General features: G+C 39.7%; 1 protein-coding gene across 7 annotated transcripts in view; it reads right to left on the bottom strand.

The window, feature by feature from the left end:
- LOC126337435 (tubulin polyglutamylase TTLL5) overlaps positions 1–26,832 on the bottom strand; it is a 268,881-nt gene that overhangs the window by 53,146 nt on the left and 188,903 nt on the right. For all 7 annotated transcript variants that reach the window (XM_050001468.1, XM_050001470.1, XM_050001472.1 and 4 more), the window contains 4 exons: positions 20,288–20,501; positions 19,836–20,092; positions 13,520–13,719; positions 9,704–9,933 (listed from right to left, as the gene is read on the bottom strand). In XM_050001468.1, coding sequence (XP_049857425.1) covers positions 9,704–9,933; positions 13,520–13,719; positions 19,836–20,092; positions 20,288–20,501 — 901 coding nt within the window. The remainder of the gene's footprint in view (positions 1–9,703; positions 9,934–13,519; positions 13,720–19,835; positions 20,093–20,287; positions 20,502–26,832) is intronic.

Raw genomic sequence — 26,832 nt, 5'->3', positions numbered from 1 at the left:
TCTCCCAATCAATCCCAACCTGGTACCCGCCTTACCAACAATCAATTTAATATGATCATTCCACTTCAAATCGTTCCACACGCATACTCCCAGATATTTTACAGAAGTAACTGCTACCAGTGTTTGTTCCGCTATCATATAATCATACAATAAAGGATTCTTCTTTCTATGTATTTCCAATACATTACATTTGTCTATGTTAAGGGTCAGTTGCCACTCCCTACACCAAGTGCCTATCCGCTGCAGATCTTCCTGCATTTCGCTACAATTTTCTAATGCTGCAAGTTCTCTGTATACTACAGTATCATCCGCGAAAAGCCGCATGGAACTTCTGACACTATCTACTAGGTCATTTATATATATTGTGAAAAGCAATAACACTCCCCTGTGGCACACCAGAGGTTACTTTAATGTCTGTAGGCGTCTCTCCATTGATAACAACATGCTGTGTTCTGTTTGCTAAAAACTCTTCAGTCCAGCCACACAGCTGGTCTGGTATTCTGTAGGCTCTTACTTTGTTTATCAGGCAACAGTGTGGAACTGTACCGAACGCCTTCCGGAAGTCAAGGAAAATAGCATCTACCTGGGAGCCTGTATCTAATATTTTCTGGGTCTCATGAACAAATAAAGCGAGTTGGGTCTCACACGATCGCTGTTTCCGGAATCCATGTTGATTCCTACAGAGCAGATTCTGGGTTTCCAAAAACGACATGATACTCGAGCAAAAAACACGTTCTAAAATTCTACAACAGATCGACGTCAGAGATATAGGTCTATAGTTTTGCGCATCTGCTCGACGACCCTTCTTGAAGACTGGGACTACCTGTGCTCTTTTCCAATCATTTGGAACCTTCCGTTCCTTTGCTTTGGAAAAAGGTGTTTAGTATTTCAGATTTACGCGTGTCATCCTGTTTCAATGCCATCATTATCCCGGAGTGTCTGGATATGCTGTTTCGAGCCACTTACTGATTTAACGTAAGACCAGAACTTACTAGGATTTTCTGTCAAGTCGGTACATAGAATTTTACTTTCGACTTCACTGAACGCTTCACACATAGCCCTCCTTACGCTAACTTTGACATCGTTTAGCTTCTGTTTGTCTGCGAGGTTCTGGCTGCGTTTAAACTTGGAGTGAAGCTCTCTTTGCTTTCGCAGAAGTTTCCTAACTTTGTTGTTGTACCACGGTGGGTTTTCCCCATCCCTCACAGTTTTACTCTGCACGTACCTGTCTAAAACGCATTTTACGATTGCCTTGAACTTTTTCCATAAACACTCAACATTGTCAGTGTCGGAACAGAAATTTTCATTTTGATCTGTTAGGTAGTCGGAAATCTGCCTTCTATTACTCTTGCTAAACAGATAAACCTTCCTCTCTTTTTTTTATATTCCTATTAACTTCCATATTCAGGGATGCTGCAACGGTCTTATGATCACTGATTCCCTGTTCTGCACATACAGAGTCGAAAAGTTCGGGTCTGTTTGTTATGAGTAGGTCCAAGATGTTATCTCCAGGAGTCTGTTCTCCGTTTAATTGCTCGAGGTAATTTTTGGATAGTGCACTCAATATAATGTCGCTCGATGCTCTGTCCCTACCACCCGTCCTAAACATCTGAGAGTCCCAGTCTATATCTGGTAAATTGAAATCTCCACCTAAGACTATAACATGCTGAGAAAATTTATGTGAAATGTATTCCAAATTTTCTCTCAGTTATTCTGCCACTAATGCTGCTGAGTCTGGAGGTCGGGAAAAGGAGCCAATTATTAACCTAGCTCGGTTGTTGAGTGTAACCTCCACCCATAATAATTCACAGGAACTATCCACTTCTACTTCACTACAGGATAAACTACTACTAACAGCGACGAACACTCCACCACCGGTTGCATGCAATCTATCCTTTCTAAACACCCTCTGTACCTTTGTAAAGCAGAATTTATCTCTGGCTTCTGCCAGCTTTCTGTACCTATAAAGATTTCAGCTTCGGTGCTTTTAAACAGCGCTTGAAGTTCCGGTACTTTACCAACGCAGCTTCGACAGTTTACAATTACAATACCGATTGCTGCTTGGTCCCCGCATGTCCTGACTTTGCCCCGCACCCGTTGAGGCTGTTGCCCTTTCTGTACTTGCCCGAGGCCATCTAACCTAAAAAACCGCCCAGCCCACGCCACACAACCCCTGCTACCCGTGTAGCCGCTTGTTGCGTGTAGTGGACTCATGACCTATCCAGCAGAATCCGAAACCCCACCACCCTATGGTGCAAGTCGAGGAATCTGCAGCCCACAGGGTCACAGAACCGTCTCAGCCTCTGATTCAGACCCTCCACTCGGCTCTGTACCAAAGGTCCGCAGCCAGTCCTGTCGACGATGCTGCAGATGGTGAGCTCTGCTTCATCCCGCTAGCGAGACTGGCAGTCTTCACCAAATCAGATAGCCGCTGGAAGCCGGATTTCCTCCGATCCATAGCGACACACATCATTGGTGCCGACATGAGCGACCACCTGCAGATGGGTGCACCCTGTACCCTTCATGGCATCCGGAAGGACCCTTTCCACATCTGGAATGACTCCCCCCGGTATGCACACGGAGTGTACATGTGTACATTGGTTTTCTTCCCCTCTCTTGCTGCCATGACTTAACTGTATGATGGACCACTTGTATAATTTGGCCTACCCACTCCTGGACACCGTGTAGTGTTCAAAAACAGACAGATGACTGAACAGTATCCAGTTAGCCCCAATGACCATTCATTTTGGTGGCTTATTTTCAGGGAAAGCTCCATGCAGTAGGTGACTGCAAGAGGGAAGTGGCCACTGGAATGAAGGTTGCCAGTGATTTCCCAGTGGACAGAGACTGTAAAGGCTGCAGAGCAGAAAGAAAGGTCGATGGCTGAGAATGACCCAGTATCAGCACAGAAATGAGTGGGTTGACCTGTATCAAGCATACACAGCTTGTGATACATCACAAGGCTCTCCAAAACCCAACCACGGAGGCAAGTGAAGGCTGAGCCCCGCAAGACATGATGAGCACTTATGTCTCACAGGAGGAGGAGTGGTCGGGGGAGGTGTTCCAAAAGATCTGTGAAAGCCTCAATCTATTGCATCTTGTGGAGGTAGATAAAGTGAGAAAAAAGTGATCTAACTAATTAATGGAAAATCTCATATGAAGATGTGAAACAATTACTAACAAAGAGAGAGAGGGGCTGGCCAGTACTTACCTCAGCTCAGTACAGCCGATAGAAACACAAAAAACAACTGAAAATTTAAGTTCCTAGCTTTCAGAATAAATGTTCCTTCGTGAGGGAGGAGAGAGGGGAAAGAAAGGGAAGAAGGGAAAGTGGATTTAGTTACTCACAACCCAGGTTATGGAGCAACAGGGAAAGGAAAACAGGGAGGGTAGCAAGGATGGAGGCATGGTTGTCAGAGGGAAGCCAAAGATATTCTACTGTAGGTACTGTGCCAGCATCAAACCAAAGAGGATGCATACAGAAGTAAAGAGGTGTATAGTATAAAGATGTAGGATGAAAAGATGCATGAATGGCTAAAGAGGAAAGGGAAAGAGGAGAAGACTGAAAAGTAAATGGGAGTGAGGTTGTTTAACGTAGGTTCAGTCCAAGGGGATGGCGGGATGAAAGGATGTGCTGGAGTGCAAGTTCCCATCTCCGCAGACATGAATTTCAGTGGGAACAGCTCGCAGGTCAGTAGGCAGGGGGAGGGCAGCAAAGTGGTGTGAGTTATTGACGAATGCAGCGATACACACCTTGGCCCTTTCCACAGTTAGGTCATCCTTGCGATAGAGCATATAGCCCTGTAGTCCCATAGTACAGGGGCACTGGACACTTTAAAATGTGTGTCTGTCACACACAAGCACAGGGGTGGGGGTGGGGGTATACCTGTGCTAAGAATGTCAGTTCTTCCACGTGTGTCCTGACACCAGTAATCTTCCACCGTATAATGGGAGCCATCTACCACAGGGGTAGAACTTTCAGCCTGCCTTTCTGCCAGGGAGGGAAGCTTGTAAAGGGTACAGGCTCAGTCTTGGGGTGAGACAACTGCTCCAGTCCGTCACCTATGTCCATGATCTCTGAAGAAGATCCGAGAGAGACAGCAGAGAGGAAGTCTACACTGTCAAACTATGCACTTCCAGTCTCCTTCAGTGGGTGATTCTTCACCTTTGACACTTTTTTTTGTCTGAGGAGACTTTGGAGCCACAATTTCAAAAATGGTAGCAGCAGCACTGGATGGTGGACAAGACTGGCTCTTTGGAGAGGCAAGAAGTTCCACAATGTCATCAACCACAGACTTTTCCTAAATTCTGTGGGAAGAGGTAGGCTTCAAAGGAACTGCAGCAACACAAGCGCATTGACAAATGCAGGTATTAGTGCTGACACTAGCAACCACAGTCTGTGTAGCGGCATTGGTTTTTTGGACTGGATGTTTGGGAATGGAAGCAAAGGAGGCAGCAAATGTGGATGGCTGCACTGTCTTTTATATTTTTTGGCTTCATCACGTGGGATGTGCTTTGTTGTCTTTCTCTCCTGGGTCTTCAGTTCTTCAAGTGAGACACTGCAGCCTCTATTCCAGACAGTGTGAGCACCAGGGCAGCTGACATTTTGGAGGAAAGGAAAACCAACTCTGTTGCAGATGGCTTATCCCATTTGAACACAAGTGGCTTCACTCTTTTAACAAAATCATCCCTTCCATAATGTTTTGAACATCCACAATGACTTCCTAGCACAACTGACCAAGTTGTTCTTGGGGAATGTCAACTAGATTCCTGCAAGTCACAACACCTTTGGTGTAGCTCAACGTCATGTGCAGTTTGGTTTAAACTGCACACTCCCTGAGGCATTGAGCTTTCTGGAGATTCTTCACTTGTTGGGAACTAAACATTTTGACCAACAGGGTCCCCTTTCTTTAAGCATTTCACATATCTGAAGGTTCCCACAATGCCCTCTAAGACTTTTTGTACATAGAACGGTGAAACTTTATCAAAGCTACCCTCATTCCGTTTAACTATAGTAAACACATTTTGACAACCAGCATATATTCTGTTATTAACTGGCTGCCCAAGCCCTCTTGTTTGATTGATGTTTGCATCTTCCAGCAGTTCACCTTCTCTGCTGGGAGGAGGAAGAGAAAAGTTTGAAGATTCCATCCTGGTCCCATGAGCAGCTAGGGAAACGTAAGTCCACATACACAGAGCCCCACGTAACTACGTAAGACTTATACAACTGAGGTGCAGCAGAAATCACACAGGTTGTCTGTGAACAACTATTCCACGTCAACAGCCACGCACCTCATCAGTGTGCAACACTATTTGAGATTAAGGTTTTTTGTTTAAGAAGGTTTTTACCAGCCTTGTGATCCGGGTGTTCAAGCCAAGATCCCCATTCCTTGTGATACACAACATTCCACTGCCATGGTGCACTGTGGTTGCTGAAGCATGCCCGGATGTTACGACAACATGGGACTGGCAGTACTTATCAGTTCCCAGCTTAGGAACCGTGGCGTCACCAAGCCCATATCTGGCAAATGAATGCTGAGCCCCCGAGGGGTTTTTGAGATTTTTTTGGTTGCTTATAAAACTATATTTTCACAAGTTACCAGCATGAGTGTTTTGGATATGTAACTTGTTTTGTAGCACACCAACATTTGTGGTTCACAGTTAATGGGAAAGAATGTACCACTCCTGCATTTCATTGTATATCAACACAAATAAACGTGTGTTTGGGAATTTTCAGTAGCTTCCATTGTCCTTTGCCTAATCTACAAGTTATCTGTAGTAAATTGCCATTTGTGATTTAGTCACTGCAGCGCATATTTTAACTAACATACTGTGTTACATCTAGTTTTCCCTTTAAGAGAAGTAGCCCTATATATTTACTGCACACATCATAACTTAAGTCTGTTTTCGAGTTTGCTAATATCCATTTCTCAAGCCAGCTTGGCTTGTTCTTTTGGGTGAGTGAAATCCATTTTTTTTTCTGTGCAATTGATTATGAAATTTGTGAGTATCTTACATCACAGGGAGGATTTTGACAGGTCTACAATTTCTCAACTCATTGTCTCTTATTGCAAAGTGTGTAGAAAAAAAGTTACAGTTTTGGAGCATTTAAATACAGCCTGCAAATAATGTTGTGAACTTATCCAGCTTTAACCATTTCTATTGAACACTATTATCTCCAGATATCTTTTTTACTGCATGCCTCATTTGCTATTGCTTCTGAAAAATTATTTTCATTATTAATTAATTGTCTGTGTTTCTCTTTCATTTCAAACATTTAAAGCAAATTAAATAAAAATTTAAAGAAATATGAATTCTTGTACAATCCTCTTAGTTATCTGTCATTTTAACTCTTTAGATATTATGTGTACTCATATGCACAAGGGTCACATCTTTATTCTTCAAGTCGTCATATTCCTTTCTCAACATAGTCACTCTGATGACAAACCCATTTCCCCCAAAGAAAGATATCAGTTTGTTGGTATCACCACTGTAGAATAATTGACATTTGTTGATGGAGCTACAACCTCACGTCTGCTTGCACTGCTTCATCGCTAGCAAGTCCTCAAAGGTGTTTTGTAAGATTTGGAAACAGATGAAAATCTGATGGATGTCAAGTCAGGACCATGTGGAGAATGATTGACAACAATGAAATCAAGGTGTTGATCTGTTACAGACATTGCAGCACTTTGCGTGGTCTCGCATGATCACAGTGAAGGAGAGGGTTTCCCATGATGAACACACTGAATTCATGGAACTCCTATACAGCACAAAAATTCTCACACACCAACAGAGTTACATTACACACTGCCATATTACGTGCTACAAGTCTGAGCCCTCTAGTAAAGGGGGCTAGACCTGCATTGTTGAAGCAGGAAAAGTTGACCAAATAATATGCATCACATGTAGTACCCCCAACCAATATTCAGAACAGAATAAAAAATTCTAGAGCATTACTTTTCATCTCATATTTACATACATAACTATGCTTTGTTTTCTTCTTCCACTGCTGTTTTTAATCATTTCTTTAATCAAATTCCCACAATATTTTTTGCACCTGGGAGTGAGGACTCTTCGGTCAGCTTATAGTGAGTTTTTATCTTGATATTTCACAAGAACACATTAAACCACTTGACATTTTAGGCACAGTTTTCTGAAAATCATTTACAGTGCACTGTGTCTTTCTTAGTCATTACTGTACTCATTTACTGTTACATCACTGTATGTTTCCATTAAGAGCCATGGGAGGCCAAGTGCAATAATATTGTGGTCTCACACTACCCTCTCACATTCTCTGAAAAATATTTGTGAGTAGTTTGTCTAATTCAGTGCATCCATGATCTTATTAACGTTTCTTCAAGCTCTGATATCTCTAACAAATGCTGTAACCCATTTGAGTTTTTTTCCTTTTCCTTGGTTTCTCTTTAGTCACTTTTTTCCTTTTCATCTGGACCTATAAATTCTGTGTTTTTGAAGATAAATATTTGTTGCTTAATTTAATGTGGTATACTTCTGTTCTTAAATAAATTCTCTACCTACATTTATTATTTCCTGCCTAATTGGTTTGTTTCTTCGTAAGACTCACTCTGCATCTTCAGACTATAACAATTTTAATTCCAGAAGATTTAGTACATCACATCCTACAGATAACCTAGAGTAAATTATACATAACTTCAAACAGTATAGTTTCACATTCTTGAGAAAGAAGTATTATAGATTTATGAAGTTTCCAGAGTTAGATTGGAAGTACACATGCTGGAAAATATAAGATAATGATGCTTAGTGCCCCACGATTGGAGTTGAGCTGAGGTGGTATTGTGTACATAGTTCCGCGTAGTCAACGTGTACACAACCTTCCCACTAGAGCGCGCCCCGCTAAGCAAAACAGAGCACACTACGAGATGGCGCTGCCATAGAGACAGACAAAATTCTGCTTCCGCCGACCCGCGTATTAATATGTAACGCAGCCAATGAGATTGCTGCTAACGTAGAACCTTTTCTCCTTGCACATCACACTTGCACAGTGATACATGAACGGGCGAGGTATTATAACGAGTGTACAGACCTCCGATCAGTCAGTCTGCATTTGTCTGTACGAGTTCTACATTTGTCTGTACCAATCTATAGTCAAGTTTCAGTCTGCGCCAAATAAGATTACCATATTCCTGTACATAGCCATGAAGATAAATGTATAGACACTTTTGTCAATTATCAGAGATATATGTGAGAATAAGATTAATGTACCAATACCAAAGGAACTTCAGATTGTCAATTGTAAATAGCATCCAGAACCAAGTTATGCTTGTTATTATTTTTAATAAATGTGTGTGAAAATTAATCAAGTTCTGTTTGAAGTTGGTTACTGTCAATCTGCTACTCTAAGCGTGAAAGTGGCATTTCTATCGTCTGACCTAATGGCAGAAGATAAACATGCCACAATAAGACCACGAGACATATTGCTGACACTCGCCTACTTCGTTAGAGCGACAAGTCAAATAATCTGATGGTGTGTGTACTGAAGGTCTTACAGTACGTACTGAAGGTCTTACAGTACGCACACCACAGGGGGTAATCAGGATGAGCACCACTAAAGACATTACCTTTCCTGTCTCCTTCCTACCTACATGAATATCTCTTATTTGCTTCTTCTTAGTGCCCACTGCATACCAATGATGGAAGAAAATATTTTTCTTTCCTTTATTGAATCTCTGAAGTCTCACTCATGAGACAGTTCTGAAGAATGGTGGAAAAAGAGGCTACTATGATACAACCAACATAACTTCTAAAATTAGCACTCCTCCCGACAGACCTGTCTTCCAGAACATGAATTATTGTATTTCTTCCTCTGGTCAGTTCTGGACATACTTTATTGCTTTTCCAACAGAAACAGATCCTGCTATTCCCGAGTGTCAGTAGTTACTGCTGATTCTTATGATAGTAGTGACAGCTATCAGAAGTTTGGAGTAATTCATCACACACGTTACTACTTGCGCAGTATGTGTCCTAATGAGTACACAGGACTCATTATGGTACAAAATTTAACAAATGATTGTGAACAAAGTGCATAACCTAGGGAGTAAGGGCATTAAGAAGTTTTCGATAATCACTTCACTCTTCATGATATCGACGTCTACAAAGTATCTGAACCTTATGTTCCTGTCTGCAACCGGGTTTCTGTGGCTCCTTGTGCTGGTCCACTCACCCATAAGCTTTCTACAATGTTATATCAGAATTTTGCTACTGCAATTAATCTCTGCATAGCTTACTGTCTAAAAACACACACACACACACACACACACACACACACACACACACACACACACACACACAGGCTGTAAGAGGCCCTCTCCCAACATAAGAGAAGACAAATTGTCATTTTTAACATTCTCTACTTGATCAGATCAATCTCAGTGACAATACAGGTTTTCATGCAAAGAAGGACAAGTGTCTGCAAGCAGAGGAAAGCTTCAGTTCAACACAAGCAGTGAAACATGCAACACTTATGCTACTGCAGGGAACATATCCCAACTTGTAAACAACTTTAAAAAGGAAAGTAACATGCTTTCACAGTAACCACACCATACACCTAATGAAAAAAAGAATGTAGTCCCTTGGCAGTGCTGTATGTAGAACTCACAAATTATCACACAAATTAACTCACATATTCATTTAAAGACAAATTTAAGAGCATGGGAACACTCACATTAAGCTTCTTGGTACTATCAGCAGGGTTACTGTGATGATGAGGTTCATTTATACGCCGCAGCATTGGATCAATTGCTGGTAGCCCCACTAGAGTTAGAAGGTCCACCAACATTGCAGACTTCACTCTGACATCTAATGGAGAGTCGCAGCCCAGTGATGGGGATAGGTTAACTTCTAACAGCCATGGCTTTAGTTCTGAGTCCACCAGGATGTCAAAACCATACAGTTCTGCAAAAAGTTCATTAAGTGTCCAAAACTGAGGGGAGATTGAGTCTCAGGTGCTATGCATGAAATCCATGGCTTACAGGTACAATGAGTGACAGAGTATGAAGTTCAGAAACAAACTGCTACTATATCTTAGATTTCACTGACCCCACTGTCCAATGTAAAATGCAGCAGCTGTCTTAAAATAAAGAACCAGCAGATTTACTTTATATGACAGTACATTAATTGGGATAGCAATTAACATTCCGAGTTAATTTGAAATATTTTCATTTGTGGACTATACATGAAGTCTGTAGTTTTTTCTCACTTTACTATGGAAATAAAAACTGTATTTCATTAATTGTTTGATAATTTGAACATGCTGCATGATTGTAATGTCCTTTTATCCGTTCCTATGATACACACAAAAAATAAAACTTATATGACCCACACAACTTTGACAATCTCCAGAAATTATCTTTAAGCATGCAATGCAACTCTTAGCACCTACCCTCAAATGTCTCTACTTAGGTCATGCAACTAAATTTCAACATGTTAACGTTCATCATTTATAAGGCACCACAAATATAAATGGACTGCCTCTGGAATGTTACAGAGTTGTTTATTGACACAGGCATTTTTTATATACCAATAATTAAACACTATGAATATATTTCTTGCAGTGACACTCATGCACACACATTTGGAGTACGTACAAAACAGAAATCCCTTTTCTGTCATTTAGAGACCATATTAAGTAATATTGTAGCTATGCAGCCAATAAATGCTGAGAACGTAAAATGCTTTAGGAGAAACAACACAATTACAAGCAGTTTCTAAGACATGCAGTCCACTTCTCCCACCTAAACGTATTACAATGAAGCTTACTTTTTCATAATACCTGAAAGTGACATGAAAATTGACAAAGTTTCTTATATCAGTCTCACCTGCTATGAAGAACTTTTGTCAGTAGTGTAACCATAGTTCTATGTGTATCTGAATTAGAACAGTTATGTAGCACAGCCAAGGATTTCTTACAAACTCCATCATTGCCTCGAACCACTTTAAAGTACTTATTCAAAATCGAAATGGCCAAAGGAAGCTGTCTGGTGAGATGATGTACAACAAAGAATCACACAATTACGACAAATTATGTAGAGAAAACAATCATTTTGAATGTGTATGGGTTAAGTTTGTAATGAATTTCCATCTAGTATGCAATATTTAAACTTCAGTCAGTACATTCATAACCATAATTAAACTACCTGGAATGGAGTTAAGGTAGTTCAAAAAAGAATTCATCAAAAATGCAATTAAGCACAGTGTGTAAGGAAATTCTGAAAAGGGAGAAAGCTAATATGATATAAACACATAAATAAAAAATACTAAAACACTTAGAAAATGGAGTAGTCGATCTCCTGGGGAATGAGGCCTTCTGCTGTAAGCACATGGTTACTATCCCATTTGAGTGATCAATAAGAAATAGACGAGGGGGAGGGGGGGGGGGGGGGGGGGGGAACGCATGCCAACCAGCAATCCCTCCCGCTTCTGTGAGGAGACTGTCAATGGAACTAGTGCGAAAGGCACCAACAGACAGACGCATTCCACAATGGTGAACAAAGTCAAGCAGTTGCAAAGTGGAAGGAGCCACTGAGCCATGCACCTAACTACCATAATCTAGTCTGGACATGACTAGAGCACAGTAAAGATGGAAAGGGTTGTATATGGTCTGCACCCCAAGATGAGCTGCGCCGGAGGTGGAGAACATTACACTTTCGCACACACAGTCTTTAGGTAGCAAATATAGTGCAGCCATATCAGCTTTTTATCAAATATAAGGCCCAAGAAACAGGACTGTACTACTCATCAAGGAGCTCATCACCTAAATAATGTTCGGGATGGAGGTGTACTGTGGGTAAATGACATAAATCCGTAACCTGCATTTTGGAGGGAGAAAACAAAGCCACGGGAGGTGGCCCATGCAGAGGCCTGTCAGTTGGCACCTTGGGGCTGGCACTCAGCAGCTACCAAGTGGGAGCTGCACCAGATGCAAAAATCATTGCCGTACAACGCCAGGGTAGACAAAGGTCCAACAGAGGTTACAAGACCATTGATGGCTGTACAGAAAAGTGTGACACTTAGCACAGAATACTGTGGGATACAGTTTACCTGAATGTGAGGGGCATTGAGTGAAGTGCTAACTCATTCCAGAAGAGCCAGTGAGAGAAGAACTTGTGGATAAAAAAGGAGGGGGAACACTACTGCAGCCACTGTATTGCTTTCTATGTGGGTGTGACCTCTACCAAACTGTCTGTCTGTTTGAATGGCCAATGCCACACCTAGCAAGATACAGCTGGACCACCCAGTTGCTGAACATAGTGTACAACATTATCCTTCCAGCCAACACCAGATTTTCTGAACTGTGAAGGTGAGAACTCTCAGTGCAATATACTTTAGGATCATGTAACCCCCTGGTCCCAACCTTTGCTAGTCCACCCCTCCACCTATCCCCTTCCCTGCTCCCACTTTTATACTACAAATGCCTTCTATCCCACCAACACACATACTAGTCTTTTCCCCTTCTCTACTCCCCCCCCCCCTCCCCCACAAATAGCTGGCTCCTGCACCTAGCAACCAGTTCCCCTTACATCCCTGCAAGCTCTCAGAGACAGCACAGCAACTTCCCAGCCCATCCCCCTACCATTGTGTCCCTCCCTTTCCCAAACCCATGCTGCCTCATTATCGCCACCACACAATCCAGCAGATTACTGCTGACAATTCAGAGACTGTGTGTGTGTGTGTGTGTGTGTGTGTGTGTGTGTGTGTGTGTGTGTGTGTGTGCGCCATTGGCTAATAGAGCTCTTTGTGGAAATCATATGTGGTTTAATGTGGCCAGGAAGATACATGAACCCCATTTCTCAAGACACTGTGTGAATTGTCTTTACTATTGAGTCACATAATATAGAAATAAATTCTCTTATTGTTAAAGTGACCAATGAAGCATCACCTATATTGTGAAAATATATTAAGTGCTTGATTCAGATCCCATCACCACATCACCACAGCTATCTTAAAATCAATCCCCGTGATACTTGAAGCTGTCACTATCAACTTGATATGAGCTACAGAAGCTTTACATCTGTAAGTGCATTTTCTAGTCACAAATATTATATTACAGAAAATATAGGGAGGAAACTATAAGCCTGTATTATTTAATTATTTGACCTTGCTCCTGCTCATCTATGTCTGCAATACAACCACAAGAATGAAACAACTTGAAGGCTACTGACCTAACAACAACAAACTGCCCAAGCTACAAGAGAAACTTTGAATCCTGGACTTGCACAGTTGGAGTATGGCATTGGAAACAGAGTGTCCTCACTGTTTAATCTACATGACATCTAAATAAATGTTTCAGTCTGCTTGCTCATGAAGGTTGTTATAACAGTGGAACTACATGCGAGTTAGTCAGCCGGCCCTTTAGCACCATTTAGAAAATTTATGCAAATTTTCAAAATAAGTTCTCCTCAATACAATGTTTTTTTAATACAGGAATTACCATAAATGATTATGACAAGAGAAGGAAGTAAAAACTTTACAGTTTACTCACCAAAACAGTTGTGTGTGTGTGGGACAAACATGCGGCAAGCTGCTACAATTGGTGGTGCTGAAGCTAAAATAGACTTTACAATGACTTCTTCAATTCTTGACATCAAGAGTGCTGTGTCCGTTCCTGCAGCACGTAAATGCCTCAGTAAAGCTGACAGTGTCCACTTGTGACCGACGTCCTCAGCTTCAGGGTCATCACTCCTAAAATGCAAAGAAGTCCTTATGGCAACTCAGTTTTAAAATGTGGTAGAATTTTATACCTCATTAGGCTTGTCTATGTCATGCATTTTGATTGTTACCTTCAATTTTAGACCACTGCAGAATAATTTGCTTACAATTCTTCTTCTTTCCAATGTCTATTTTTGTGAACAGACTCTGTTAAAGACTATTTACTTTCTGTGAGATGAGCTCTTTATTTCTGTTTTCTTTAACTAGTTTCCTCCAAGTTTCTCTGTTAATATACTGTTAACTGCAGTCTTTGTTCAAATCTAACTACATTGCTAAATATCTCTGAAAGAAATGCTGATACATTTTTGTGAAAACTATACCATTTTATGGGACAATTTGTATATTCATTCCCTTGAAGCTTACCATGAGAGTAAACATTACTAGGTACATGGACAAGAAGATGTTTAAGTTCAATATGGAGTTTATAATTAATGTACTGTTCAATAATAACTGCATGTACATTGTTGCTGTACTTGTCTTTCATAGCAGCAATTTTGTTTACAGGCCAATCAACAGAGTATGGAGAAGAATTCTGCGAACAATGTTAGGTAACTGAATATCATCAATTCTTCATAACAAACAAACAATATAGCAGCAAACCCCACAAATGCTCTCAGGAGGCACAACTAATGTGTGCTCCATATTTCATTGGTGTTTTGGAGTGGCATCTCATGGCAATAATGGGAGCAGTGAGCTACCATGCCAAATTGCTATGCCTGACTGAAGTGCTGTATCGCAAAATGTTTCTGTTGCATGCGCCAGCCTCGTGGTAGCAGTAGCTACTAACAGCCTGGCACTATGGTTGGGCAGCCTTATGCCCATCTCCTGCACCCCATCAGCTTTCTTTGTGAATCAGTCTATCTATTAGTGAAACAAGTCAAAATCCTCACTGTAGATCCTAAGATTAGCATTCACAAATAACTGAAAAAACATGGTGGGGACTAATAAAGGCCCCACCATTTTTTTCTGTTATTGCATATACATCTGTTATTTATGAATATAAATAATCTACACTTTTATCACTGACAGCATCACAGTTTAAGCTCAACAAGTCCAGAAATTACTACTGCTACTACTCTTTGTGCCTTAATCTCTGTGCCTTTCTTATGGAAGGTATCACACTTGTTGAGCCTGTGAGAGCTTTAGGCTTCTAGAGCAAAGGCCACCGTCAAGGCAGCAATACACACTATAACAGGACATCTGCAGACTTAAGTTAATCCAGCCTTAAAAAAACTTTCCGCTGAGAATCCTGCTTTATGCATTTTTTAACAATAACACTCCCTCACACTAATACTACTTTGTACTTCTTAAGTTAGCCAATAATTTACAAAACTCTTCTCTGATGACATATTAACATGCCTAATAATTCAACTAGTTGATGATCTTCACATTAGTTTTACCTGTAACTGGATATCATTCTATTCTCGTTTACTACTACGACAGATGGGTGATGGAACTATGTACTCTTAGCAATTTTTCCTAATATAATTTTCTCAGCTCACATGATTTGACAGTATTCCATTAGTGTTCAGTAGAAATACTACTAGCATGAGTAACCAAAAGAGGCCCCACACCATACCACAAAGTTAGGATTCATGAAGTGCTACGCACACAGATATATGATGCAAATATTTCTTTTCAATATTTGTTTACCTCATTAGCCTTTTGCTTGCATTAAAGTATGAGGTGCTAAGGATGACTGCAACTATGACTAATATTCACCCCCCCCCCTCTTTATTATGGTCTAAATCTCCCAGGAAACAATTTTATCCCCAATTCAAAGCAGTACTTATACATATCTGTTCAACAGAATTCTTCAACAGTACCAAATTTAAAAAGCTATTTTCCAGTCTGCAGTGATCATCGCCCACCTTTGACTTTACACAAAGCTACACTCCAAAAATAACTTCCCAACAGTTATGAATTTCTTTAATGCCATGTGGAATTTTATATCCCCTTTATTAGATATATTGCTCACCAAATAGCAGATCTCACCTATTACTTTTCCAATCACCTGATTTAATATGAGTAAATTTCATTGCATTTATCAAGACATTATCAGATCTTTTAAGTCTTTCCCATCTGAAAGAATTTGACACACCTCTAAGTTTTTGTTTACTCATCCTGAACTTTAACTCCCTTTCCTAATTTTTGTTTGGTTTCATTCACACACAGATTGAATGCCAAGGGGGATATGCTACAACCCCCTCTCACCCCCTTTTTAAATACTACTACCTTTTCATGGCCTTTGTTTCTTATAGCTAAAGTATGTTGTTTATGAGTTGTAGATAACCTTTTACTTCCCATATTTTATACAAATTGCATACAGAATTTCAAATGATGTATTCAAGTCAACACTGTCATAAGCCTACTCTAAACCTAAAAATATTTCAAATGTAGATCTACCTATCCTCCTCATATTTTCTAAGGTAGTCTTAATGTTAGTATTGCCTCACTTGTTCTTAAATTTCTCAAGAATTATTTATATATCTCAGGTCCTTTCTACCTGCTGTCCCATTCTTCTGTAAATTGAAATTTTTCATTACCCTCCACCTTTGGTGTTTGTGTTCTCTCTCTCTCTCTCTCTCTCTCTCTCTCTCTCTCTCTCTCTCTCTCTCTCTCATCTTCATCTACAGCCTCTTCCATTTCCATAATATTGTCCTCAAGTACATAGCCCTTGTATAGGCCCTCTATATACTCCTTCCACCTTTCTGCTTTCCCTTCTTTGCTTAGAACTGGGTTTCCATCAAATCTCTTGATATTCATGCAAGTGGTTCTCCTTTCTCCAAAGGTCTCTCTAATTTTCCTGTAGTTTTCCTCTAGCCATCCCTGCTTAGCCATTTTGCACTTCCTATCGATTCCATTTTTGAGACGTTTGTATTCCTTTTTGCCTGCTTCATTTATTGCATTTTTATATTTTCTCCTTTCATCAATTAAATTCAATATTTCTTCTGTTACCCAAGGGTTTCTACTAGCCCTCATCATTTTACCTATTTGATCCTCTGCTGCCTTCACTATTTCACCCCTCAAAGCTACCCATACTACTTCTACTGTATTTCTTTCCCCCATTCCTGTCAATTGTTCCCTTATGCTCTCCCTGAAACTCTGTACAATCTCTGGTTCTTTCAGTTTATCCAGGTCCCATCTCTTAGAATTCTCACCTTTTTGCAGTTTCTTCAGTTTTAATCTACAGTTCATAACCAATAGATTCTGGTCGGAGTCCACATCTGCCCCTAGAAATGTTTTACAATTTAAAACCTGGTTCCTAAATCTCTGTCTTACCCCAGGGTTGTAACATGTATACAACCTTCTTTCATGATTCTTAAACCAAGTATTAGCTATGATTAAGTTATGCTCTGCGCAAAATTCTACCAGGCGGTTTCCTCTTTCGTTTCTTAGCCCCAATCCATATTCACCTACTATGTTTGCTTCTCTCCCTTTTCCTGAAGAATTCAAGTCACCCATGACTATTAAATTTTCATCTCCTTTCACTACCTGAATAATTTCTTTTATCTCATCATACATTTCATCAATTTCATCATCATCTGCAGAGCTAGTTGGCATATAAACTTTTACTACTGTAGTAGGTATGGGCTTCGTGTCTATCTTGGCCACAATAATGCGTTCACTATGCTGTTTGTAGTAGCTTACCTGCATTCCTATTTTCCTATTCATTATTAAACCCACTCCTGCATTACCCCTATTTGATTTTGTATTTATAACCCTGTATTCACCTGACCAGAAGTCTTGTTCCTCCTGCCACTGAACTTCAGTAATTCCCACTATATCTAACTTTAACCTATCCATTTCCCTTTTTAAATTTTCTAACCTACCTGCCCGATTAAGGGATCTGACATTCCATGCTCCGATCCGTAGAACGCCAGTTTTCTTTCTCCTGATAACGACGTCCTCTTGAGTAGTCCCCGCCCGGAGATCTGAATGGGGGACTATTTTACCTCCGGAATATTTTCCCAAGAGGATGTATAGTGAAATAATCAGCAATCAGTTGCATAAAAGAAATTTAATTTGTTAATCACTTCAGGCACTGTGTTCTTCAGAAGGTTATACCTGTCGCATTATTTTTGAGTGTCAACAGTAAGCTGCATACAGCAAAATGCAGTGGTCATGTGGTTCATAGAACTGGATAAGAATTTCTTTTAATGCAACTGGTTGCTGATCACTTCAATATATACAACTACAGTTGCTGAGGATAAATAAAATACTAGAGCTACAAGTTATCTAGAACTTGAACTGAAACTAGCCTGATGTTCTTAAAGAGTTGTTCATGAAGGGCACACTGTTGTTGGGAAGGAAGTGAAAAAGGGTTGTAGCCTGTTACTGATGTTATTCAGTTGGTGCATTGGGCTAGCAGCAAAAGAAATCAAGAACTTTGGAAAGGGAATTACCCCAAAGTTATGGGAGAAGAAATATAAGCTTTAAGGCTTGCCGATGACATTGTAATTCTGTCAAATTTGGCAAAGGACTTTGAAGAGCAGGTTAACAGAATGGATAGTCTTCACTACATGTTATAAAGAGGAATATCAACAAAAGTAAATCAATGGTACACAGAAGGAATGTATTTAAATTAAATGATGCAACACTGAGGGAATTATATTAATAAATGATGCACTAAAAGAAATGAAATGATCACATGGCATTATTGGCCGGGAGACCCTGTATGGCGTTGTTTGACAGTGTACTTCACATCTTTCAATTTGATGCCACTTTGGCAACTTCTGTGTCAATGAGTACCAGATGAAATGATGAGAACATGAACACCCAATCTCTGAGCAAAGAAATTCCCTGATATGACCAGGAATCAAGATTAAAATCCCACAATCTAAAGGTAGTAATGCTAACCACAAGACCATGAGCTGCAGAGTGACCCACTAAAAGTAATATACTAGATACATTTTGTTATTTGGCCAGATACATTACTGAAGATCGCTGAGGAGACATGACATACAAAGCAAACTTGCAGTAGCAAGACAAGCATTTCTGAAAAACAAGGAATTTAACATCTAATATCAATTTCAGTGTTAGGAAGTCTCTTCTAAAGGTATATGGAGTACAGCCTTGTATGGAAGTGAAATGTGGTCAATGAGCATTTTAGACAAGATATGTGACACTACAGAAGAAAGCTGAAGTTAAGTACAACAGAGAGAATAAGTAATGAAGAGCTGCTGAATCAAAGAGGGAAAACACAGTTTTATGGCTCAAAATTACTAAAATATTATCAGTTGATAGATACATCCTGAAGCATGAATCAATTGTCAGTTTATTAATAGGGTCTACATTCAAACGAATATTCACAGATGGAGGTGCTCATGCAGGATAAAGTAACATGGTGAGCTACACTAAAACAGTCTTCAGACAGGAGACAGTGACAATGTTCTGATCTCTCACAGGAAAATTTTGTCCAAGAGGCTTCATATAACCAGCTACTGCAATGCAACTAATGTAAAGGGACCTAATAAATGAAGTAACTATTGGCCCCAGCACCATGTCATACAAACTTTATTCGCCATCTTACACCGACAGCTCTCAGGTAACAAGTAAGAGACAGATTATAATGCAATAGAAAACTTGGAAAGCACAATAGCAAGCTGGAATATAATGAGTTCAGAACTGTACTACAGAAATTCCAGCATACATAAATAGTGTGAAGCAAAAAGGAACGAACAGAGCACATCAGTTTTGTGATGAAAACTGGACAAAATTAATCCAGCATTCAACATGTTGAAAGGCAACTCAAGAATTTCTATAACAACAAAATAATTTCTTCAATTAAATCTACAATACTGTATGAAAAATTTACACATGTGACACTGACTAATGCTGAGATAAAAATTTATTCCTTACCATCTATCACTCAGGAACATTTCCTGTATTTTGGAATTGACAATTTTTTCTATCACTGACCTGTTCTTAAGCCATCAAACAAATTACATTTGAAAGCCACTCTTCTTACTAACTGGATCACTCATTTAGGCATATAAAAGTAACACTAGCACACTTTCAGAACTAGCAACACAAAAACAGACATACTTAGGTATGGTAAATATTAGATGATTAGAAGTAGCACTTACTTAACATAATCAGAGTGATATTTGTTGATACTGTAGTTGCAGAGGTGCATGCATGGATTCCATAGGTGTTTGCCACCTGAGTCATATTTCACAGTAGCAAAGCGTACCAGACCCTCTTCATATAAATAGACAAGTAAGGGATCATACGATGTAACAACAACGTACAGTCGCAAATCACATTTGTGTCCATCAACCAGCAAAGGATTGTCAATGTATTTTGCAACGACTACTGTTTCTTCTAAAGGCACCTGTTCTGGCTGAAATCAGAAGATTAATTTCAGGAATTACATTAGTAAGAGGGTTAATTTCTTTGACTTGAGTAAGGCACAAGTAAATAGAGGCATTGTCTTCAATATCTAGTGTTTGAAATAGACTCAGCTGTTCAGATGTTAGCACTTGTTAATGTTACTCAACAAAAAATATACATGAAGTGTCGAGAGAGTAATGCTCACACTATTAACGATGTAGATACCACGGCCACGTGATGAGGCAACTGGCTTTACTATCCATGGACCTTTGTTTCGGTGGTGACTTGAACATAACTCGCGATATTCTGCTGGCATCACAAAGGTCTGTGGGATAAAATCAAAATGTTTTGCCCCCTTCAGCATCTGCATCTTCTCTACATTCTTGCACAACCGATCCTTACGTGTCAGTTCAAAAGACCTATAAGAGAGAAAATTTGCTCTCATTCATTTAGAATGTGTGTGTGCTTTCAAGGAACTGTTTAAAAGTATTTAAAATGTTTACAGTTACTGAGTGCACTATGTTCTACACACACACACACACACACACACACACACACACACACACACACACACACACACACACACACCACACACACACCACACACACACACACACACACACACACACACACACACACACACACACACACAATTGGGTGGTGGTAATAACTACAGAGGACATCAAAAAAATGATGGTAATATGTCCTCTACTTGGTAACTACGGACTCGGCAGCTCACTGGATATACTAATTTAATAGTGTTCCTGCAGAACGTGTTGCTCACTGGGTGTTGCCACTAAGCATTTGCACACTAAATATTGTGCTTTGACATTGTTGTGTTGCAGTATTCAACCAGCAGTTAATATCCAAAATGAACAGCAGGTAATTATTTCAAGAGTGTACAAGGATTCTGACATAAGTAGGGGAAAGGGAAGGGGTAGGAGGGGAGGGTCGAGCTCATTTCGTGATGAATGATGGTATAGTTTTGAGATATCATGACAAAGGGCTCTTGGTACACTTAACGCTAGTCAATATCCATCCCATTTTCTGACGTTCTTCAACCTGATATTTAACTGATACGTTTGTCAGTCTGGGGAGACAGGGTACGGGTTCAGCTGTCCTTGCTGGATATGCCCTTGGCTTTTTTAAAAATAACATAAAATTTTAGGAATATCATGTGAAAAGGTCTAAGAAATTTTTCTGGCAATGTCTAGAAAATTTTAATTCGTTGCAGTTACTGTACTTATCAACCAAGAGAGTGAGATATTTATTTATATGAAAAAGATTGTAGGACTTTTAAATGATTGTTTTGTAAAAAACATCATACTTTGACACAATGACTGCCATGATATAGTTGGGTTACCAACCCCTTGGGGCCATTTACGTTTTTTCAATATCCTGTCTTAGTTTGCTCCAAGTAAACTTGTTAAGTGCAAATAAAGCGAAAACTTGGCATTTTAGTACCCTTTTTTTAATTTTTTGTGAGAGTTACATATGATTCACATGGCCCCAGAGTAAAGGTACCACGTATGTCATTTGCTACATCGCTAATAATTTTAGGTTTGTACTCCTTTCAGTTTTTCATTCCACAGCATTATCTGTGTACAGTTCCATTATTGCTTTCCTGCATTGTTGCTACAGCCTCTATTCAGTGTTGTTTTCTCAATAACAAAGTGATTTGTGGCAGAAGAAAATGTCTCGTAGAAGTTATGAAGATGAACAAATACATGCACAGCAGCTTTTTGATGAAGTTATGGACATAAATGATGAAGATTCTGTGAATTTGGTGACAGCTCAGACAAATTTTTACCAGAGGAGACCGGAAGTGCAACCGGAAGTTCTGATGATAGAATCACACCATTGAATGTAGGAAGAAGAGTTTTATGTCCACATTCAGTCAAAGAACCAGACTTCACAGCAGTAAAAACCAGGCAACAAAGCACCTCTAACCATGTTAATGCTATAACTATTGCAGTTGATTCAGGTTCTGTTGAAGTACGTGTAACATCAGAAAGTTCTGAAGATGAAGACAACACTCTTAGAACAAATTCTAATGATATTGTCTGGAGGCCAGTTACGGGTAAAAATACGAAAATCTTTACATTTATTCATTCATTCCAGTTCTGGTGGAAATGCCTCTGTTGCACTAACTCTCAAAGGCAAGACACCATACAATTTCTTCAAATATTTGGTAACTGATGAAATTTTAGAATATGTGACTCAACAAACTAATTTGTACGCAAAACAAGTCGTAGAAAGTCATTCTGTAACTCTTAATTCACGACTGAAAAACTGGACTGACGTCAGCAAAACTGAAATGGAACAACTTTTAGGATTTTTGTAATTGATGTCATTAAATGTAAAACCAAGGATTCCAATTTATTGGTCAACAAATATGCTCTATCACAACAATGTAAAAAATGCTATGTCACACAATCGTTTTGAACTGCTTTTAAGTATGCGGCATTTTGCCAACAACAACCAGTGCCCACCAGGAATCCGCTTATTCAAAATTCAACCTCTTATTGACAAATTACTGCAGAGATTTCAACATGCAGTTGTGCCATAGAAAGAAGTTTGCATTGACAATACATTTGTGACATTTCGAGGAAGGCTGAGTTTCATTCAGTATATAAAGAATAAGTGCCATCAATTCAGAATTATATTGTTCAAACTTTGTCTGAAGGGTGGCTACACCTGGAATATGAAAGTTTACTGTGGGAAGAATGTGAATCTTTGTGTTCCTCTTGCCACTTCTGTTATGAGCCTTATGAGTGGATTACTAAATGAGGGCAGAATCTTATCTACAGACAATTTTTACACAAGTGTTAATCTAGCACACCAGCTTTTTGAACACTCAACACATTTAGTTGGTACTCTAAGATCAAACAGAAAAATGAATCCTCGAGATGTTGTACAGGCAAAACTGAAGAACGGTGAACACAAAGCAAAGGAAAGGAAAGTACCACAGGTGTAGTAGTACTGAAATAGAAAGATTAGAGGGATGTTCTGATGCTGAGTACTGTTCATGGAGAAGAAGAAGAAGAAGAAGAAGAAGAAGAAGAAGTTCAAACCAGGAAGGGCACAAAGAAAAAACAAGCAATGATAATTAACTATAACCAGTCAAAGTGTTTTACAGATCTTCCTGACCAAATGAAGTCATACTCACATTGTCTAAGGTGGGGTGTGAAATGGTACAGGAAGCTTGTGATTGAATTGTTGACGGGGTCAGCACTGGTAAACGCTTATGTGATTTACCGATACAACAACAACTAGGAGATCTCAATCACAGAATTCAAAGAGGAAGTGACTCCATACAGTAGATGCCGATGAGCCCGAGACATCTTTCACCAAAGCCACAGCTTTACCCGTAGATTGTGCACTTGTGAACATGGGAGCAGCCAGACATAGGTGTACAGTGTGCTACGAAAAAATGAAGAGTGAATTTGGACAAGAGCAAGCTGTCAAAAAAATGTAAACAAACTGTATGGAAATGTAAGAATTGCGACTCATTTTTGAGCAGTGTTTTTTTATAAAGCACAGTGCATACAGGTGTTTGAGAAAGAAAGTGGAATGACCCAAATTTTTCAGTTTCATTGTTGTTGCAATTAGAGTTGAATAATTTATGTGATTTGAAATCTACAGTGTAATTAATATGTCAAACTAAATAATAAATAAATAATAATAAGAAGAAAAGCCTAATATAACTGAGCCATGTGAGTTATATGTAACTCATGAATTCAAATGTCAGTAACTACTCTTGAGCTCTTGAAAACTGTAGGCCACAAACATGATTTGTTACTGGGGCCATATCCTACTATAACACACAGTCACAGCAGGCTTCTGCGAGTTACAACTGCACCATGGAGCTTTAAACGGAAAAATGTCCGTGAGTTGTATTTACTTCACATGGCCCAAAGAGAACACTTCCTGCGAGTTATACTTAACTCACGTGGCAGTCAATATGTTAAACACTGAAAATAATCAATCTTTGAAAATGCAATGTAATGCAACAGGTAAAATCAAAGCCCACTTACCAAGCAGTGGCAGGAGAATGCACATATAAAGATACTGAAATCTCCACACTTTTACACTTTTGAAACCAGTGGCTCCTTCTGGCAGAAGCACTGAAGAGGAAGGAATAATGGTGAAGGATAAAGACTGGTGAGGTGTAGGAAATGGGGAGAGTTCACTCATCAATTATATTTCACATGATCCTATCCTGAAACCCATGCACTTTCTTTAATGTTAATCTCATCTTCAATGAGGGTTGTAGTGATTCATTGTATTCCTTGAATGAGAGTTAACATGTCCTTAAATACATTTGTCAGAGAAAAGATGCTGTGGCAATAGTTGATAAATGGAGAACACCCCACTGTTGGGAGGTGTTTTCAATCATAGATGCTCATACCAGAGCTAGTGATCCAATGACTGTATGGAAGTGAGTAGCAGTCAGATGACCCTACCTGCTGAGGCAGAGATAGGAGTTCCATGGAGCAGATGGTGCGAAAGAAAGAGCTCCATGAAACCCAAGAATGTGAACTGTCAATGATAATAAATATATTGTAATTGTTAATTATCAAGTTCCATATCAAATCTGTTATGTACACAGTACAAAGGCAGTATATGGGCTGGTAGCTGTTCTAACTTATCACGTACTGAGTTGTAATTTTGAAGATAATAAAAGAAGGTGAATTGAATCTCACTTCTTACTTATGTGGTGGATTGAGTGAGAATGAGAAGTTAAATTTCAGCAGTTTGATCTGCAGCCTTTAAGGAGGCAAAGTATGAGCCAAGATGGAGGAAGAAGACACACAGATACAGGGCATAGACTGGCTGCGCCCTTATTAATAAACGGCACTCGAATATTCAGTAAGCAACATTCACTGTGTTCAGATGGCAACTTATTTACACGTTTTGTGCATGAGGTGAATTATAAAAACCACCACACAGCCCAAGCCTCCCTTAAACACTTCACGGTCAGCTACACAGTTCACATATAAACCACTAACAATCAACACCACCAACACTTTGACAGCTGACATCCTTCTCATCTCAAACATTCGCTATCATACAGCGTTTGCATCTGAACAAATATGTTTGCCTCAAATGCAGACTCCATTTTGCCCACCGCACCTAGAATTGCCTATTGCCACCCTCCCAATCTCCACAATATCCTTGACAAACCTTCTGCTGCTTCTGCACCCTGTGGCTCCTGCCTCCATGACTGACCCCACTGTAAGTCTTGCCCTACACCGTCCTATCACCACCTGTACCAGCTCTATAACTGACAAAACAGACACACTCCTGGAAATTGAAATAAGAACACCGTGAATTCATTGTCCCAGGAAGGGGAAACTTTATTGACACATTCCTGGGGTCAGATACATCACATGATGACACTGACAGAACCACAGGCACATAGACACAGGCGACAGAGCATGCACAATGTCGGCACTAGTACAGTGTATATCCACCTTTCGCAGCAATGCAGGCTGCTATTCTCCCATGGAGACGATCGTAGAGATGCTGGATGTAGTCCTGTGGAACGGCTTGCCATGCCACTTCCACCTGGCGCCTCAGTTGGACCAGCGTTCGTGCTGGACGTGCAGACTGCGTGAGACGACGCTTCACCCAGTCCCAAACATGCTCAATGGGGGACAGATCCGGAGATCTTGCTGGCCAGGGTAGTTGACTTACACCTTCTAGAGCACGTTGGGTGGCACGGGATACATGCGGACGTGCATTGTCCTGTTGGAACAGCAAGTTCCCTTGCCGGTCTAGGAATGGTAGAACGATGGGTTCGATGATGGTTTGGATGTACCGTGCACTATTCAGTGTCCCCTCGACGATCACCAGAGGTGTACAGCCAGTGTAGGAGATCGTTCCCCACACCATGATGCCGGGTGTTGGCCCTGTGTGCCTCGGTCGTATGCAGTCCTGATTGTGGCGCTCACCTTGTAACATTACAGGACATATTGGGACATATTGAAGTATTCGATACTGTAGACTTTTAGGGGATGTCGATACAGATATGCAAAATGTAAAGGGAAACTTTGGTGATGTTTAAATATTGTACTGTGTCAATATTAGGACATTTTGCACAGAAAGAACAAAAATAGAATTAATGTAAATATATATTAGTGTTGGTAACCTATTTTCATTCAATTTTGTGGTTGTGTTTCATTTTGTAAAAGAGGGACTCACTGTTTGCTGTAGATCTGATTAATTGTATAAATTATCAGTTTTGAGCTGGATTATTTCGTACAATATGGACAAGATACTTTTAAAAACTCACCGGCTAAAGAGAGGGTCTGTGAATGAACGTTTAATGCACGCTTCTGGGGCTTTCTATGGAGAAGTTCTGTATTATGATCGCGAAAATGCGAGAACTTGTGAAGGCTGTTTCATGACCTAATTTCGAAAGACGATTTGTATCAAGAAATATTGCTAAAAAGATTTATTTATGTTTTGAAACACGATTTAAATCATTTTACATATAAATAGTTGTTCTAAATCACTCAAGAAATATCCAGAATCAAATGTCAAGATATTTCTGGAAACATTGGTACAAATCTGGTGAAGGTTATCCAGAAGCTGGTAGAAAAATGTTATAAAATCTATTTGGAAATTATGCTTGTAAGAATTTATATGTACTGATCCTTTTACTTACTTTAATCTGTACTAAAATTCTGTAATGTCTAATTTAGTTTTAAGTCGTGAATTGCTATCGTATTGTAAACAAAACATT

Source organism: Schistocerca gregaria, chromosome 1 (assembly GCF_023897955.1).
Source record: "Schistocerca gregaria isolate iqSchGreg1 chromosome 1, iqSchGreg1.2, whole genome shotgun sequence".
In the NCBI taxonomy this organism is placed as follows: domain Eukaryota; kingdom Metazoa; phylum Arthropoda; class Insecta; order Orthoptera; family Acrididae; genus Schistocerca; species Schistocerca gregaria.
The sequence above is the reverse complement of the archived record's forward strand: the minus strand, read 5'-3'. Positions and strand labels throughout refer to the sequence as shown.